Here is a 14,184-nt window from a genome sequence, read left to right on the forward strand (position 1 = left end):
TGCTCTGGCTCAGATCTCTGTTGTGTGGTTTCAGTCCCTGGCCTAGGAACTTCTATGTGCCATAGGGGGTGGCCAAAAAAAAAAAATTGAGAGTCTCTTGGGAGTTCCCATTGTGGCTCAGTGGTAACAAACCTAACTAGTATCCGTGAGAATGTGGGTGTGGGTTCGATTCCTGGCCTCACTCAGTGAGTTAAGGATCCAGTGTTGCTGTGGCTGTGGTACAGATCTGGCAGCTGCAGCTCCGATTCAACCCCTAGCCCAGGAACCAGGAATTTCCATATGCTGCAGATAGGGCCCTTGAAAAAAAAAAAAATTGAGAGTCTCTATACTACTTTATATATATCCCATATTTTTTCTAACTAGTTTCTTTCTGTCTATCCTTCTGTCCCTTTCTTCTCCCAGATCTTCAAGGGCCTAGAAATTTGTTGCTATGGACCCTTTACCAACATGCCCACAGGTAAGAACTGCCTGGTCCAGCACCAGCCTTTCCCTTCCATCATAGGGCATTATAGGAGACAGCATCTTGGGGCGGGTTCCCTCAGATGGATGAGATATTCTAGAGGTTATTCTATTTCTCTGTCACCCAACAGATGAAACTGTACCTCCGTATTACCCTATGGCAAAAAAAACTAGCCCTGCGCCCCTTCTTAGGAGCTGGAAGGCAGTGGAGAGTTAGGATCTAGGACTCAGTGTTCTGTGCTCCGTGGGGTAGAGCTGCTTTTACTACCCTTTTGGTCTAAGAAAGAGGGGAAATAATAAGTTGGAGAGAAGAAAGAAGATACCTTTGGGTTTGTAATTGTCAAGAAAGGATTCTGCTCCTCCTAAACCATCTTCATTTGATACAGAGACAAAAGCCCAGCAGCTGCATAAGCCCTGTGGGCCTGGAGCCTCACACAGGCCCAGAGCAGAGGAAGACTCTTGATGAACATTTTCTAATTAAATTTGACACTGAATGTGATGTTATGTTTAGGTGTGCCCTGGGGCCTAACTCCAGAGTTGTGTGGCGCTGAGGCCCTGGCATGTGTATAGATTTGGTTCATTCTTTTCCAAACAAAAACTACCTGCCTTTGCCTCTGTGCCCACTTCTGCCCCGACGATCAGGTCCTCTTACTCCCCCACAGACGGCCTTGGCGTCTGGTCAGGGACAGATGAGCGGCAGCAGGAGAGCCTGGCAAAGTAATTTTGCTTCGGTCTTCTTTATTGGTTATCGATTGGATTTTTATGAAGTTTCCAAGTGCCACTCAGAGCTTCCCCAGTGTTTTTGTACTTTGGTATAATGAAAACCAGAGTCTCTAGCAGCTGTCATTTTGGATCTGAGTCAATTGACCTCACTTCACTCAGTCAAACAGGAGCCCCTCAGCAATCGGCTGATGGAAGGGAGCACCCAGAGGGGCCCAGAAGCCACCCAGTGGTCAATTCTGCTCATTTTCCAGGTGCGGGTGGAACAGCTCTAGTCTCTTCTGATTTCTCTTCCCCCAAGCGATTTGATTCCAGCTCAGCCTATGGCCTTTCCCTGCTGATGTGCTGAGTCTCTGTCCAGGATGACTTGTTGTTTTGTTGTTGTTTTTTTTTTTTTTTTTTTTTTTGACTGAATGAATTATCTTCCCGTCTCTTGACATTTACAGTAATTACCACCAAGTATGGTGCTCTCGGTGGCCGTGATTATCAATTACCAACACAGAATTAGGCAGGGAAAGAGGGATGGCGGGTGGGTATTTTTTCACTGTATCTTAGCCAGCAATTTAGCAAATTAATGGAAATTAGATCTTAGTGTTTTTTTTTTTTTCTTTTAAAGTGTTTCATCTGAGAGATTTTCAAACCTTATCTACCAAGTGGCCTTATGGGGACCAATAACCAGAATAGATAGCATATCAGTGGCAAATTGACTTAGAATGTGTAGTTTTAAGACCTTCCTGTCCCTTTGGAGCAGAGAGACAGGGAGTCTTCCACTGGGAAGTCTTGCTGTAAGCCTTCATCCAGAGCAGTGTCGGGCAGAGAGCCTGGTTAAACATGTAGATTAGTGTGCTGATTTTAGGTCTAAATGTCCTATTTAGATCAACTAGAGTGGATGGTGCTCCTCTGTGGGGCTTCTGTGGTGAAGGACCCCTCATCATTCACCTTCCGCCAGGTAAGTGGTACCCTGTCGGGGGGAGGGGATACAATGTTCTGTCCTGCGGTTGAGCAGGTAGCATCCATCCGTCCCTACAAACCCCCCAGTGTAGCCTCAGAAGCCTCTCTTTGCCTTGACCCTCCTCTGACCACGCACCTGTGTCAGAAGACTCCATCTGTAAGGGATGCTCAGGGACTTGAGAGCTACGAGTATTTAACAGACCAGGTCTCTTTCCCCCGACCCTGCCTTTCTGCCACGTGCCCTCCCCGCCTCCTTTGTGTGGTTGTCCCCAGAGCAGTGTGCATCAGCAAACCATCAAGAAATGGTGACATGACCGTCGCAGAAGTTCTGCTCTGATACCCTAAATGCTGTTTCCTTCCTCGGGGTGCAGGGTACTCACCCAGTCGTGGTCGTGCAGCCGGACGCCTGGCCAGAGGACAGTGGCTTCCATGGTGAGTCTTGCTGTAAGCGCTCATGCAGAGGAGTGTGAGGTCGAGGGCCCAGGTTAAGTGTGCAGATTACTGTGGTAATTTGAAGTCTAAAGGGCCTGTTTAGATCAACTGGAGTGAATGGTGCACTTGGTGGGGCCTCAGAAGGCCACAGGTTTGTACCTGTGTCCTATGGGATGGGATGAGTTTGATTCATCACAGGTTACCCTGTGCTTGATTCCCGGTTTTTGGCACATTCTACATGCTCAATAAGTGTTTGTTAAATGAATGAATGGCTGAAATGTCCTTTTAAAACGTTTTTGTTGTTTGTTTATTTTGCATTATGAAAGTAGTGTGAGGCGTTCCCGTCGTGGCGCAGTGGTTAACGAATCCGACTAGGAACCATGAGGTTGCGGGTTCAGTCCCTGCCCTTGCTCAGTGGGTTAACAATCCGGCGTTGCCTTGAGCTGTGGTGTAGGTTCCAGGCGCGGCTCGGATCTCTCGTTGCTGTGGCTCTGGCGTAGGCCAGTGGCTACAGCTCCGATTTGACCCCTAGCCTGGGAAACTCGATATGCCGAGGGAGCGGCCCAAAGAAATAGCAAAAAAGACAAAAACAAGTAGTGCAAGAGGAGTTCCCATCATGGCACAGTGAAAACGAATCCGATTAGGAACCATGAGGTTGTGGGTTCCATCCCTGGCCTCACTCAGTGGGTTAAGGATCCGGCGGTGCCGTGAGCTATGGTGTAGATTGCAGATGTGGCTCCAATCTGATGTTGCTGTGGCTGTGGTGTAGACCGGCAGCTGTAGCTCGATTGGACCCCTAGCCTGGGAACCTCCATATGCCCAGGGTGTGGCCCTAAAAAGCAAAAAAAAAAAAAAAAAAGGTAGTTCGTGAACTCTTTGCATAGAGGTGGGTTAATATGAATATTCATCACATAAAATATAAATGAGCACAAACAAAAATAAAATAATCCCAGCAATCCCACCACTTACAGATGATGACCAGAAAATTCTTCTGGGCATATGTGTGTACATATGTATGTGCACATATATATTCTACACAAATGCGATCATGCTCATCATTGCTGTTTTTGCTTTTTCACTTAAGATCTTACAAACATGTCTCCACATCAGTAAATTGCAGGGCTGTTCTGCTCTCTGTGGGTGACTTCTCCCTTAACAGATTGGAGCTCATGTTGATAAACTTGCCAGAGGCTGCAGGCTTTCAGCAACCGTCATTCCTCAGGCTTTTAAGGTTCTATGTCCTAAAGCATTGCTTAAGATCAACAGTGTTGCTGCCACCGGAGTAACACTTAAACCCCACGAACTCGTCCAGCCAGGTCCCCCGAGTAGACTGACTAGAATCTGATCTGGGAAAATGTGAATTGACACTAATCTCTGCTTTGTGTTCTCTGTCCCCAGTGATCGGGCAGATGTGTGAAGCACCTGTGGTGACTCGAGAGTGGGTGTTGGACAGCGTAGCCCTCTACCAGTGCCAGGAGCTGGACACCTACCTGATACCCCAGGTCCCCCAGAGCTGCTGCCGGCCATGTACCTAGCAGATAGGGCCTGTCTCCACAGGGCCCCAAGAATGAGCTTAAGAAGTGGCCTTTTTCTGGGCCCTGGGAGCTCTTCTTCCATCCTTCCACAGCCCCGATTGCTAAATATTTTATGTACATTAGCCTGAAAAGAACTTCTGGCCATGCAAAGGTCCCTTAAAGATTTTCTGCTTCAAGTCTCCCTTTGAAATCTGCCGTGAGCACAAAATCGTGGTAATTTTTCACTTGAAAGGAGTTTAAAACCATTTAAACCCCACCAGTTGTACAAGATGCTGATTCATTATTTATCAGCCCTATTCCTCGTACTGGGGCTGTTGGCTTTAAGCTGGAGGCTCAGAGTGGCTGGCCGCAGGATAACAGCCACTATCCTGTTCAGGTTTCCCTAAATTTGTTTCTCAAAACCCTGGTGTCCTTAAAGGCCAAGAGTCAGATCCGAACTATAGGCTCTGAAACAGCAGCCTCTTCTACTTCTCTTTTTTAAAGTGTTACAGCCACTCCCACATCACATGAAAATTCCCAGGCCAGGGATTGAATCTGAGCCACAGCTGTGACCTACGCCATGGCCGTGGCAACGCCGAACCCTTTAACCCACTGCGCCAAGCTGGGGATCGGACCCACACTTGCGCAGTGACTCAAGCTGCTGCAGTCAGATTCTTAACCTGCTGTGCCACAGCGAGAATTCCAGCAGAATCTTCTCAAGAACTGGTGTTTAAAGAGAGTCTTCTAATTCCCCATTAGTAATAAATAAAATGTATATTGTTGTAGCTCTGATATGTAAGCCATTCCTTTTGAAATATAAGATCCCTGATACATGGTATTTCATGTCTGTAAGATGACAGATCCCACCAGGAAAGGAGCTGTTTGTTTTTCTTGAGGTAATTTTTTTCCCTTTGCTCCCTATCGCTGAACTCTACAGCTTCATAAATAATTTTGTTTGCTGAAGGAAGAGAAAGTGTTTTTCATAAACACATTATCCAGGACTGTTTATAGCTGTTGGAAGGACTAGGTCTCCCTTAGCCTCCCGGTGTGTAAGGGCAGTAAAGACTTGATTGTACAAAATAGGTTTTGTAAATGTGCTCTCCCCCTGCAAATAAACTTCGTAGCAAATACTTCTGCCAAGTATAACTGTTCTGAAGGCTCACACCTACAGGCTCTCTCAGAGCCTTTTCACTGTATTTTGATGTCTTCATCTGTAAAATGGGGGTAATAATGGTACCTGCCTCCAAGAGTTATTAAGGGGACTTCAGAACCTTATAGTATTTGTGGAGTTCCTGTCGTGGCTCAGTGGAAACGAATCTGACTAGTATCCGTGAGGACACAGGTTCTATCCCTGGCCTCGCTCAGTGGGTTAAGGATCCAGCATTGCCGTGAGCTGTGGTGTCGGCTGGCAGCTACAGCTCTGATTGGACCCCTCGTCTGGGAACCTTCATATGCCAAGGGTATGGCCCTAAAAAGACCAAAAACAAAACAAAAAAAAACCTTATAGTATTTGTTTTCTAATGCTGTCTAATGGATCGTCACAAATCTAGCAGCTTAAACCACACCCGTTTATTATCTCACAGTTCCGTAGGTCAAAAGTCCCAGTGGGCTCAACTGGTTTCTTTGTTTCTGGTTTCACAAGACCAAAATCAGGGTGCCAGCAGGGCTGTGTTCCTTCCCAGAGGCTCAGGGGATGAGTCCGTTTCTACACTCATTTCATGTTGTCTGACTTGTTCCGTGCAGTCATAGGACTGAGACCTCTGTTTCCCTGCTCTCTGTATGCCAGAGGTCATCCTTAGCTTCTAGAGGCCACCCACATTCCATGACTCATGACCCCCTACCCCATCTTCAAAGCCAGCAATGGCCTGTCTCACATTTGGAATCTCTCTCACCTCCCCACCTGCTTCATCTCTCTAACTCCTGCCAGAGAACTTTCTGTTTTTTAAGGGCTCAAGTGATGAGATTACGCCCACCAGGTGATCTCCCTATCTTAAGGCCCATAACCATAATGACATTTCAGAGTCCCTTCATAGCAGTACCTAGCTTTGTGTTTGATTGAACTGCAGGGCCAGAGATCCGGGGAAGACATCTTCAGAATTCTGTCAACCCTTCCTATTTAACATGCCTAATCCACAGGTAACAGCCTCTGTCATCTTTTCTTGGTCTTTACTCTGTTCAGAGATTGGAATCCTCTTGGAGGCAAAGAAGATGAAATCCTTGCACAATTCATTGCTGCCTTATTGTCAGGAGGGTGGGTGAGGGAAGAAGTTGAGAAAATGAAACTGTCGTTATTACATTTTTATCTCATTTAGTCTTCATCACAGCTCGGTGGAAGGGGTATTTCACTTGAAGAATAGGATTTTCATTTGAAGAATAGGAACTGGAAGTAATATAAGATTTTGCTCAGTTTGCACAGCCAGTAAATGACAGCACGGAGATCTGAACCCATGCCCTTTCATCCTGTCATCCAGCTTTCCACCTGCATCAGTCACCTGACCCCAGGTCAGCAGGCACAAGCCTCAAGGGAATTTTGGGAGAGGAGCAGATTGTGAGGGGTTCTAGCGCTCTCTGGCTTCTCTTGCGGGTTTCGGTGGGAGGCAGCAGAAACTTTTCTGCCTCTAAGTGGCCGCTCTGCCTGGGAAAGCAACCCTATAGGCAAAGGGTACTATAGGATTGGATCATAGCTACTTGTATTTCCGCTTCCATTCAGCTTCCCAGCTTACAGTTGCTTATCTTTCCATTGTCAAGACCTACCAGTTGAGCCTGGCCCACAGCGTGGCCTCTCTTGAGTTCATGCCAGCTTCCTATCTACCTGGCAGGGCGTCCATAAAGGCAGGTGGGAAGCAAGCACTCCTGGCCCAGTCTTCAGTCAAAAATGTCTCATTTCCAGTGACAAGCCATGGCCTACTGGACCCCGGGGTAAGCTCGGCCTCATCCTGCTGCTCCCATCGCTGATGGGTTAATAGAAAAAGCATCTATGCCTTCCCAGGAATTCTAGGTGAAAGCAGAGATGACTAAGACACATTAATAAGTTTTTCTGTAATTATCTCTCAAGGTCTCCCAACAAATGTCCACCCGATCTGTTCATCCAGCTCTGCATAACCTCTCCCCAGAAGTCAGCTTCTGGCCCTGGCCTCATGATGCTTGGCAGAGCTTAAGAGTCTTATCTGATGATGGAGTAAATCTTGCCTTTTTGACCTCTGGCTTTAAGATATCCTCCCACTTTTCCATCCCACAATCTTCAGCCCACTCTGGGCACAGCAGCGTTTTGGGAAGTAGTTCCTATGCTGTCTTTATCCCATTTCACAAAATGAACTTCTGCAAAGAAGCTGGAGAGGAAGGAGAAGAGGAGGGATTATCATGCAGGCGCAGGCAAGGGGAGCCGAGAGAAGAGCTCATAGATTATCTCCCTCCTAAAAAATGCAGCCAGAATCATCCACAAAGTATCAGTGCAAAAACACACACAGGGGAAAAAGAAAGGAATCAGTGTTGGGTTGGTTGGAGCGGAAGGAGCCAGGCTGCCCAGAATGTATCCTGTGGAGGCTGCAAGGAGCAGATAAGGGCAGCCCCAGAGGCAGGCAGTGCAGAGAGCAGAGCAGGGTGAAGGGGAACTGCAGATCTACCTATAGGAACCCCGAGAGAGAGTGGGGCCGGCTGGCCAGGGACTGGGGGCTTGCATATCAAAGGCTGTAAGTTGGCTGAGCCAGAGGCCCCTGAACTGTTCTTCAGGGATGCCTGGCTCCCTCCAACAGCCTGTAAATCTGCCCACAACAAGGAGAAAATTAAAGAAATGAATCTGGGCAAGTAGAAAATTGAGAACTGGAGAGAGCCAGCTCCTGTGGAGAGCGGGGATTGGGAGGTGCAGAGGAAGTGGATCCTGAAATGTTGAGACTCAACGATCACAAAAATCTAACAGTTTGAGGAGCTGGAAGAAATGGAGAACATGAGGCTCCCCCCACGGGTCGTTACAGGGGCCAGCAAACAAGAGACCTCGTTGCAGGGAGGAAAGAATGATAAGGCAGCTAATGTGCAAATTTGGACAGTGATTCTCAAACCATGGCAGGGGAGGGTGGGTAATAAAACTTTCGGATTCCAGGCCTCATTCCTGCAGGAGTTCCCTGGTAGCTTAGTGGGTTAGGGGTCCAGCATTGTCACTATTGTGGTACGGATTCGATCTCTGGCCCAGAAGCTGCATGCAACAGGCCTCATTCCAGACCTACTGAATCAGACACTGGGGGAAGAGCCTGGCAATCTGATTCTGAAGCCAGCTCAGATTTGGGAACCGCTGGTTTAGTGTAAGGGGCTGCTAATTGGTATAAAATATTAGGTCTAGCCTTTGTCTCCAGGAGAGGTAGATCTTGGGCCCAGGGTGGTGGGCTGGTGAGTGGTTCTTATCTACAGAGTTGCAGTAGCTGGCTCCAGTTGACTCCAGAATGGCTCTTTAAACAAATACAAAGCAAAGGACAAAGATTAAATTATATTAGCAACCTAGGAGCAGAAGAGCCAGGCTGCTTGAAACAACAGCTAGAGGTTTAAGAGGTTTTATTAATATTTAAATTGCAGTGAAACCACAGCTGCAGCCTTTGACTCCAGCATAGAGATATGCAAATGTGGCTTTCCAGAGAAAGGCAATTTCAGACAGCCCTCCAGGTGATGAGACCAAGTAAAACAAATGATTTTGTAATTTATCTTTATTGACCGATGGAGATCAAGGCACTCACAACCCTTACCCAGTGAGAGTCAGACACTAGCGGGGCTCTCTGAGGGAGGAAGAGAAAACTGGCCTGGAGGGGGAAAGGCAGGGAGCCCCACAGAGTGGGGACAGAAAAGACTCAGAGAGAGCAAAACTGAAGGAGACAGATGGGAGGAAATGACTCAATTAAAAAGAAAGAGAAGTGGAAACCCAGCCCTGGGTTCTTCAGACCATCTGATCTTGCCAGCTCTCAGGAACAACAACCACAATACTAATCATAAATGACTGTCATTTGTCACACTCCTACTAAGTGCCATGCACTATTCTGAGCTTACAAATGAGGAAAATGGCACTTTGCAAACAACTTGCCCAAGGTCACACCATAAAAGGAGGTGGCAAAGCCTTTTTTGGGGGGTCTTTTTAGGGCCGCACCCTTAGCATATGGAAATTCCCAGACTAGGGGTCAAATCGGAGCTGCAGTTGCCTGCCTAATCCACAGCCACAGCAACATGGGCTCTGAGCGACATCTGTGACCTACACCGAAGCTCACGGCAACACCAGATCCTTAACCCAAGAAGCTGGGCCAGGGGTTGAACCTTCATCCTCATGGATACTAGTCGGGTTTGTTATTGCTGAGCCACACCGAGAACTCTACAAAACCTCAATTCAAACAAAGATTTGTGGAGTTCCCGCCTTGGCGCAGTGGTTAACGAATCCGACTAGGAACCATGAGGTTGCAGGTTCCATCCCTGTCCTTGCTCAGTGGGTTAAGAATCCAGCGTTGCTGTGAGCTATGGTGTAGATCGAAGATGCGGCTCGGATCCCGCATTGCTGTGGCTGTGGTGTAGGCCTGCGGTTACATCTCCGATTGGGCCCCTAGCCTGGGAACCTCCATATGCCGTGGGTGTGGCCCTAAAAAGACAAAAAAAAAAAAAGTCCAAGAACAACTCTTCCTCTTCTAAGCCCACACCTACAGATTTCCTCCTTGATTCTCTTTGGCCTATCATGAAGCTTATTGCTTTGTGATGAATCCAACCAACACCCACCCAGATGAAGACTCACAGTTTCCCCTCTCCACGTGTCCTTCGGCAGAGCTTCCTCCAGGCCAGATACTCAAGACAGATAAACTGCTGCTGCCGTCACTGAAGAAGTAATTAGGATACTCCTGATAATCTCTTTGCAAGTTCAAAGCACTGGCACAACCATTATTTCTCCTCGGCTAGTGCCCTGGGATATTGTTACCCCCACTTTATTGGTGATAAAACTGAGGTCCAAGGCCCTTGTCTAAGGTCACCGAGTGAATTGGTGGCAGATCTGGAACTGACTAGCCCAGGACTTCCTATTTATTAGAACACAGATGAAAATGCTCTCATTGTGTCGTCAGGGCTGAGTTTGGTCTGGAAGAGAGAGAGTGTACCTCCGGTTGAGTGGGGGTCGGGGCCAAGAAAGAGAGTTGGTGACCTGGTGAAGTTTTTTGTCTGCAGTGCAGTAGCCGTTGGCACTGGTTGATTCCAGAAGAGTTTGTGTTGTTTTGTTTAGAGCATTACCACGTGTCCTAGATTGAGGGCAGGGGTGGGGGGTGGGGGAGATGAACCCCAAGGTAACACAGACACACAGGTAAGCAGATGTTTGCCATCTTCTCTCAAAAATGATCTAAAACCAAATGGCAAGAGAAACTCAAATTACAACTCATGTGGGTCTTCCCAGCTGTTAAGCTATAGGACTCCGCAATAAACGGTGCCGAGTGGGTGGAAAAATTTCCCTTGGTGAAGCCTGGGGCCGGGTGAGGGGAAGTCTCTCCTGGAGGCAAAGGGCTGCGGGGGCTCTCAGGGCCCTGCGCAGCTGCCAAGGTGAGAGTCTGCTGGTGGGATCATCCTCGAGCCACAGAGGCTCTGAAAGCCATGGAAACCAAGATGTGTGCTGGGGCCTCCTCTGGTTCCTAACCAAATGTCAGAAAAAAATAAGAAAAAAAAAATCTACAGGAATTCATGAGGCCATTTCCTAAGGCTGCGGCTCCAGGGCTGTGCTGGGGGAGGTGGTGGTTACTTTTCCCTCCCCACCAGAGCTCTGGAGCTTTCTCCCCCGGCTCCATCCTAAAGTGCAGGACTTGTTGGCTTCAGCCCAGGCCAGCTCTGGGCTTTTCTCAGGCTTTAGCCCCAACACCAGCCTCCATTACTCCTCTACTCTTTGCTGAGGCTCCAGCAGCTTCCTTGTGCCACTGGAGTTGGTGGGGTGTGGAGATGGGCAGAGGGGCACGACACCGGAGCCCAGAGAAGTGGTGGTTTCACAACAGTCTGAATGTGCCAAATGCTGCAGGAATTGTACACCTTAAAATGGTTAATTTTAGGAGTTCCTGTCGTGGTGCAGTGGTTAATGAATCCGACTAGGGACCATGAGGTTGCGGGTTCAGTCCCTGCCCTTGCTCAGTGGGTTAAGGATCCGGCGTTGCCGTGAGCTGTGGTGTAGGTTGCAGACACGGCTCGGATCCAGCGTTGCTGTGGCTCTGGCTTAGGCCAGTGGCTACAGCTCCGATTTGACCCTTAGCCCGGAAACCTCCATATGCCACGGGAGCGTCCCAAGAAATAGCAAAAAGACAAAAAGACAAAAAAAAAGGTTAATTTTACTCTATGTGAATTTCACCTTAATTAAAAACAAATACTGGAGTTCCCATTGTGGCTCAGTGGTAGCGAACCCAACTAGTATCCATGAAGATGCGGGTTCAATCCCTGGCCTTGATCAGTGGGTTAAGGATCCCAAGTGGCTGTGGCTGTGGCGTAGGCCAGCATCTGCCGATCCAATTCGACCCCTAGCCTGGGAACTTCATATGCCTCATGTGCAGCCCTAAAAAGCAAAAAAAAAAAAAAAAAAAGACTGAGGAGTTCCCATCGTGGCTCAGTGGTTAACGAATCTGACTAGGAACCATGAGGTTGCGGGTTCGATCCCTGGCCTTGCTCAGTGGGTTAAGGATCCCGTGTTGCCGTGAGCTGTGGTGTAGGTCGCAGACGCGGCTCGGATCCGGAGTTGCTATGGCTCTGGTGTAGACCAGTGGCTACTGCTCTGATTAGACCCCTAGCCTGGGAACTCCATATGCTGCGGGAGCGGCCCTAGAAAAAGGTAAAAAGGCAAAAAAAAAAAAAAAAGATTGAGCTGCCCTGGAATCTCTCTGGGGTGGGAAGAGAAGCTGGGCCTCTCTCGGATGCTGTGAGGATAGAGCCTCCTTGCTGGGAGTGGCAGTGAAGGAGAATGGGAAGGCCAGTCTGGGCCTGCCCCCTCCTCCTCTGGGACCAGATGGGAACTGGGGCTAGGGAGAAAGGCCCAACTGGGGCAGTGCCGGGGTCTGAGCAGAAGAGAGGCACTCAGTGAAAGCGAGGAGGCTGCAGCCGCCACTCATTTGCATCATAAGTGATTGGTTTTCTCTGCTCGTCCCTCATTAGGACACAATGGACAGTTGTTTGCTGGCGCAGCAGATCCATTTACCCAGGGAGAGAGGACAGAGCAAGAGTGACTGATGGGCCACAGCAAGGTGCCGGGCGGGCGGGGCCGGGGGAGGGGGAGGGGGCGGCGGGGGGGTGGGGCGCGGGTTGTGTATCCCGTCCCCTCCCCTGCCCCTGAGCCCCTGGGACTCCAGTTCTCACACGATGAGAAGGGACCCGAGAGCAAATCAACCCCCTCATTTTACAGATGAGGAGACTAAGGTGCTAAGAGAGGATGAGACTTGCTAAGGTCCAACAGCGAGTTCATGGCAGGGCTGGGGCTTCTAGAATCTGCAGTCTAGATTCTAGACTCCCATTCCAGGGCTCACTCCCCTGGCCTGCATTACCTTCTCCCTTCCCAGCCTGTGGGTCTGTGTCTGTGATCTCTCTCCTTCTGTTCCAAGCCTAGAATTCCCTCAGTTCTCGCTCTATGTCTCTCTAATCACTTTCCCTGTGCCTGCCCTTCTCTCTATTTTTTCCTCTCGGTTTCTAGGCAGCCAGGCTAATTACTAAATTTCTAATTAACCCCTGCCCTAACGAGGGTGGGTCTGGCAGGAGAGGCAGCAATTTTGGAACTGTCTTGGTGCGTTTTGGGGATGCATAGGAAGAGAACAAACGTGGGGGTGTCTGTTATAAACCAGGCACTAAGGCAGACACATGACATTTTCGTCCTTTCAATCTTGCAAGGTAGGGTTCTTAGAGACAAGAGAAGGAGAGGCTCAGAGAGGTTGGGTAATTTGCACGAGAGTGCCCAGCTGGCAAATGGCAGCTGACTCCAGAATATCCACCTCACACCCTGGCACAGTGGCTAAAGCAGGGCTCCTGGGAGGCACAACCTCGCCACTGCTTTGTTGCTCTGCCCTGGGCAGCACCTGCCTCCTGCCTCCCTGGCTTCAGGCTCCTGCCTTCCCCTGGGCCCCTTCTGCAAGGTGGTTGAAATCTCACAAAGGCAAGCTTTTGCCCCCTGTGGGGGCAGGGAACTGGAGAGGCGGCAATCAAGAAGGAGAAACCTGACAGACCCAGACCCAGGAGGTCTCCATCCTGCTGACACCCCCTCCCACTCCCCTGTCTGCCCCTCCCCTTTGCGGGCCAAGCTTGCCAGCATCTGTGTCTGTGTCATTGTGCTCCGGGGGAAGGGGAGAGTCGGGGTGAGTGGGTGTCTGTGTGCACGAACATAAGGCCTCCGAGTTCATTCTGACACTGAATGAAAAACTCACCAATTATTCGTCCAATCTCATTAATATGCAGACAGACATCTGTTATTTAGGAGTCAACAGCAGAAGCATTTTCTTGGGGGGGAGGGGCACTGATGTACTTGTCCCGCTTGTCTCTCTGGCTGCTTGGGAATCACCCCACATGCCTGGACCTGGAGCCTCCCCTCTCTCTGACCTTCACCCCCAGCCTTGAGGAGAGGGAGTAGGGGATTGGCTAGAAATGGAGAGAGACCTGGGAACTCAGCTGGAAGGGGGAGGCGGGGGAGAGGGGCTGCACTGTGCAGAAGAAAGCCCTTTGTTGGCAGGGAGGGAAAGAGGGATGCACAAGAGCCAAACCCCTTTCCTTGGGAAGAGAGAGTGGAGCTCTGGCAGGATTGCCTGCTAGGGTCCTGGTGTCCACGGGGAACCTCTCGGGGACCTGATCCCTTCCCCCACCTCAGCTGCAGGACCAGTCTGAGTCCATCTGGGGTGGGGTCACCATGGCAAGATGGAGCAAAGATAATGGGGGCAGTTCAGAAAAATGGGGACCAAGGATGTCAGCCTTGGAGTTCCTGCTGTGGCTTGGGAGCTCTAGGGTGCGGGTTCGATCCCTGGCAGGGCATAAGGATCCGGCATTGCCGAAGCTGCGGCTTAGGTTGCGACTGCAGCTCAGATGGGATCCCAGGCCTAGGAGCTCCATTTGCCACTGGGCGGCCAAAAATGGGAAGAAAAAGAAAACAAAAAAGGAT

The 14,184-nt window shown here is 49.5% G+C and overlaps 1 protein-coding gene across 8 annotated transcripts in view; it reads left to right on the forward strand.

The window, feature by feature from the left end:
* The window catches only part of BRCA1 (BRCA1 DNA repair associated), a 65,625-nt gene extending 60,419 nt beyond the window's left edge, over positions 1 to 5,206 (forward strand). For all 8 annotated transcript variants that reach the window (XM_047759194.1, XM_047759197.1, XM_047759199.1 and 5 more), the window contains 4 exons: positions 403 to 457; positions 2,055 to 2,128; positions 2,502 to 2,562; positions 3,961 to 5,206. In XM_047759194.1, the coding sequence (XP_047615150.1) occupies positions 403 to 457; positions 2,055 to 2,128; positions 2,502 to 2,562; positions 3,961 to 4,097 (327 nt within the window). In that variant the 3' untranslated portion in view covers positions 4,098 to 5,206. The remainder of the gene's footprint in view (positions 1 to 402; positions 458 to 2,054; positions 2,129 to 2,501; positions 2,563 to 3,960) is intronic.
* Positions 5,207 to 14,184: the final 8,978 nt, after the last annotated feature.

The sequence above is a fragment of the Phacochoerus africanus genome, chromosome 14 (assembly GCF_016906955.1).
Source record: "Phacochoerus africanus isolate WHEZ1 chromosome 14, ROS_Pafr_v1, whole genome shotgun sequence".
In the NCBI taxonomy this organism is placed as follows: domain Eukaryota; kingdom Metazoa; phylum Chordata; class Mammalia; order Artiodactyla; family Suidae; genus Phacochoerus; species Phacochoerus africanus.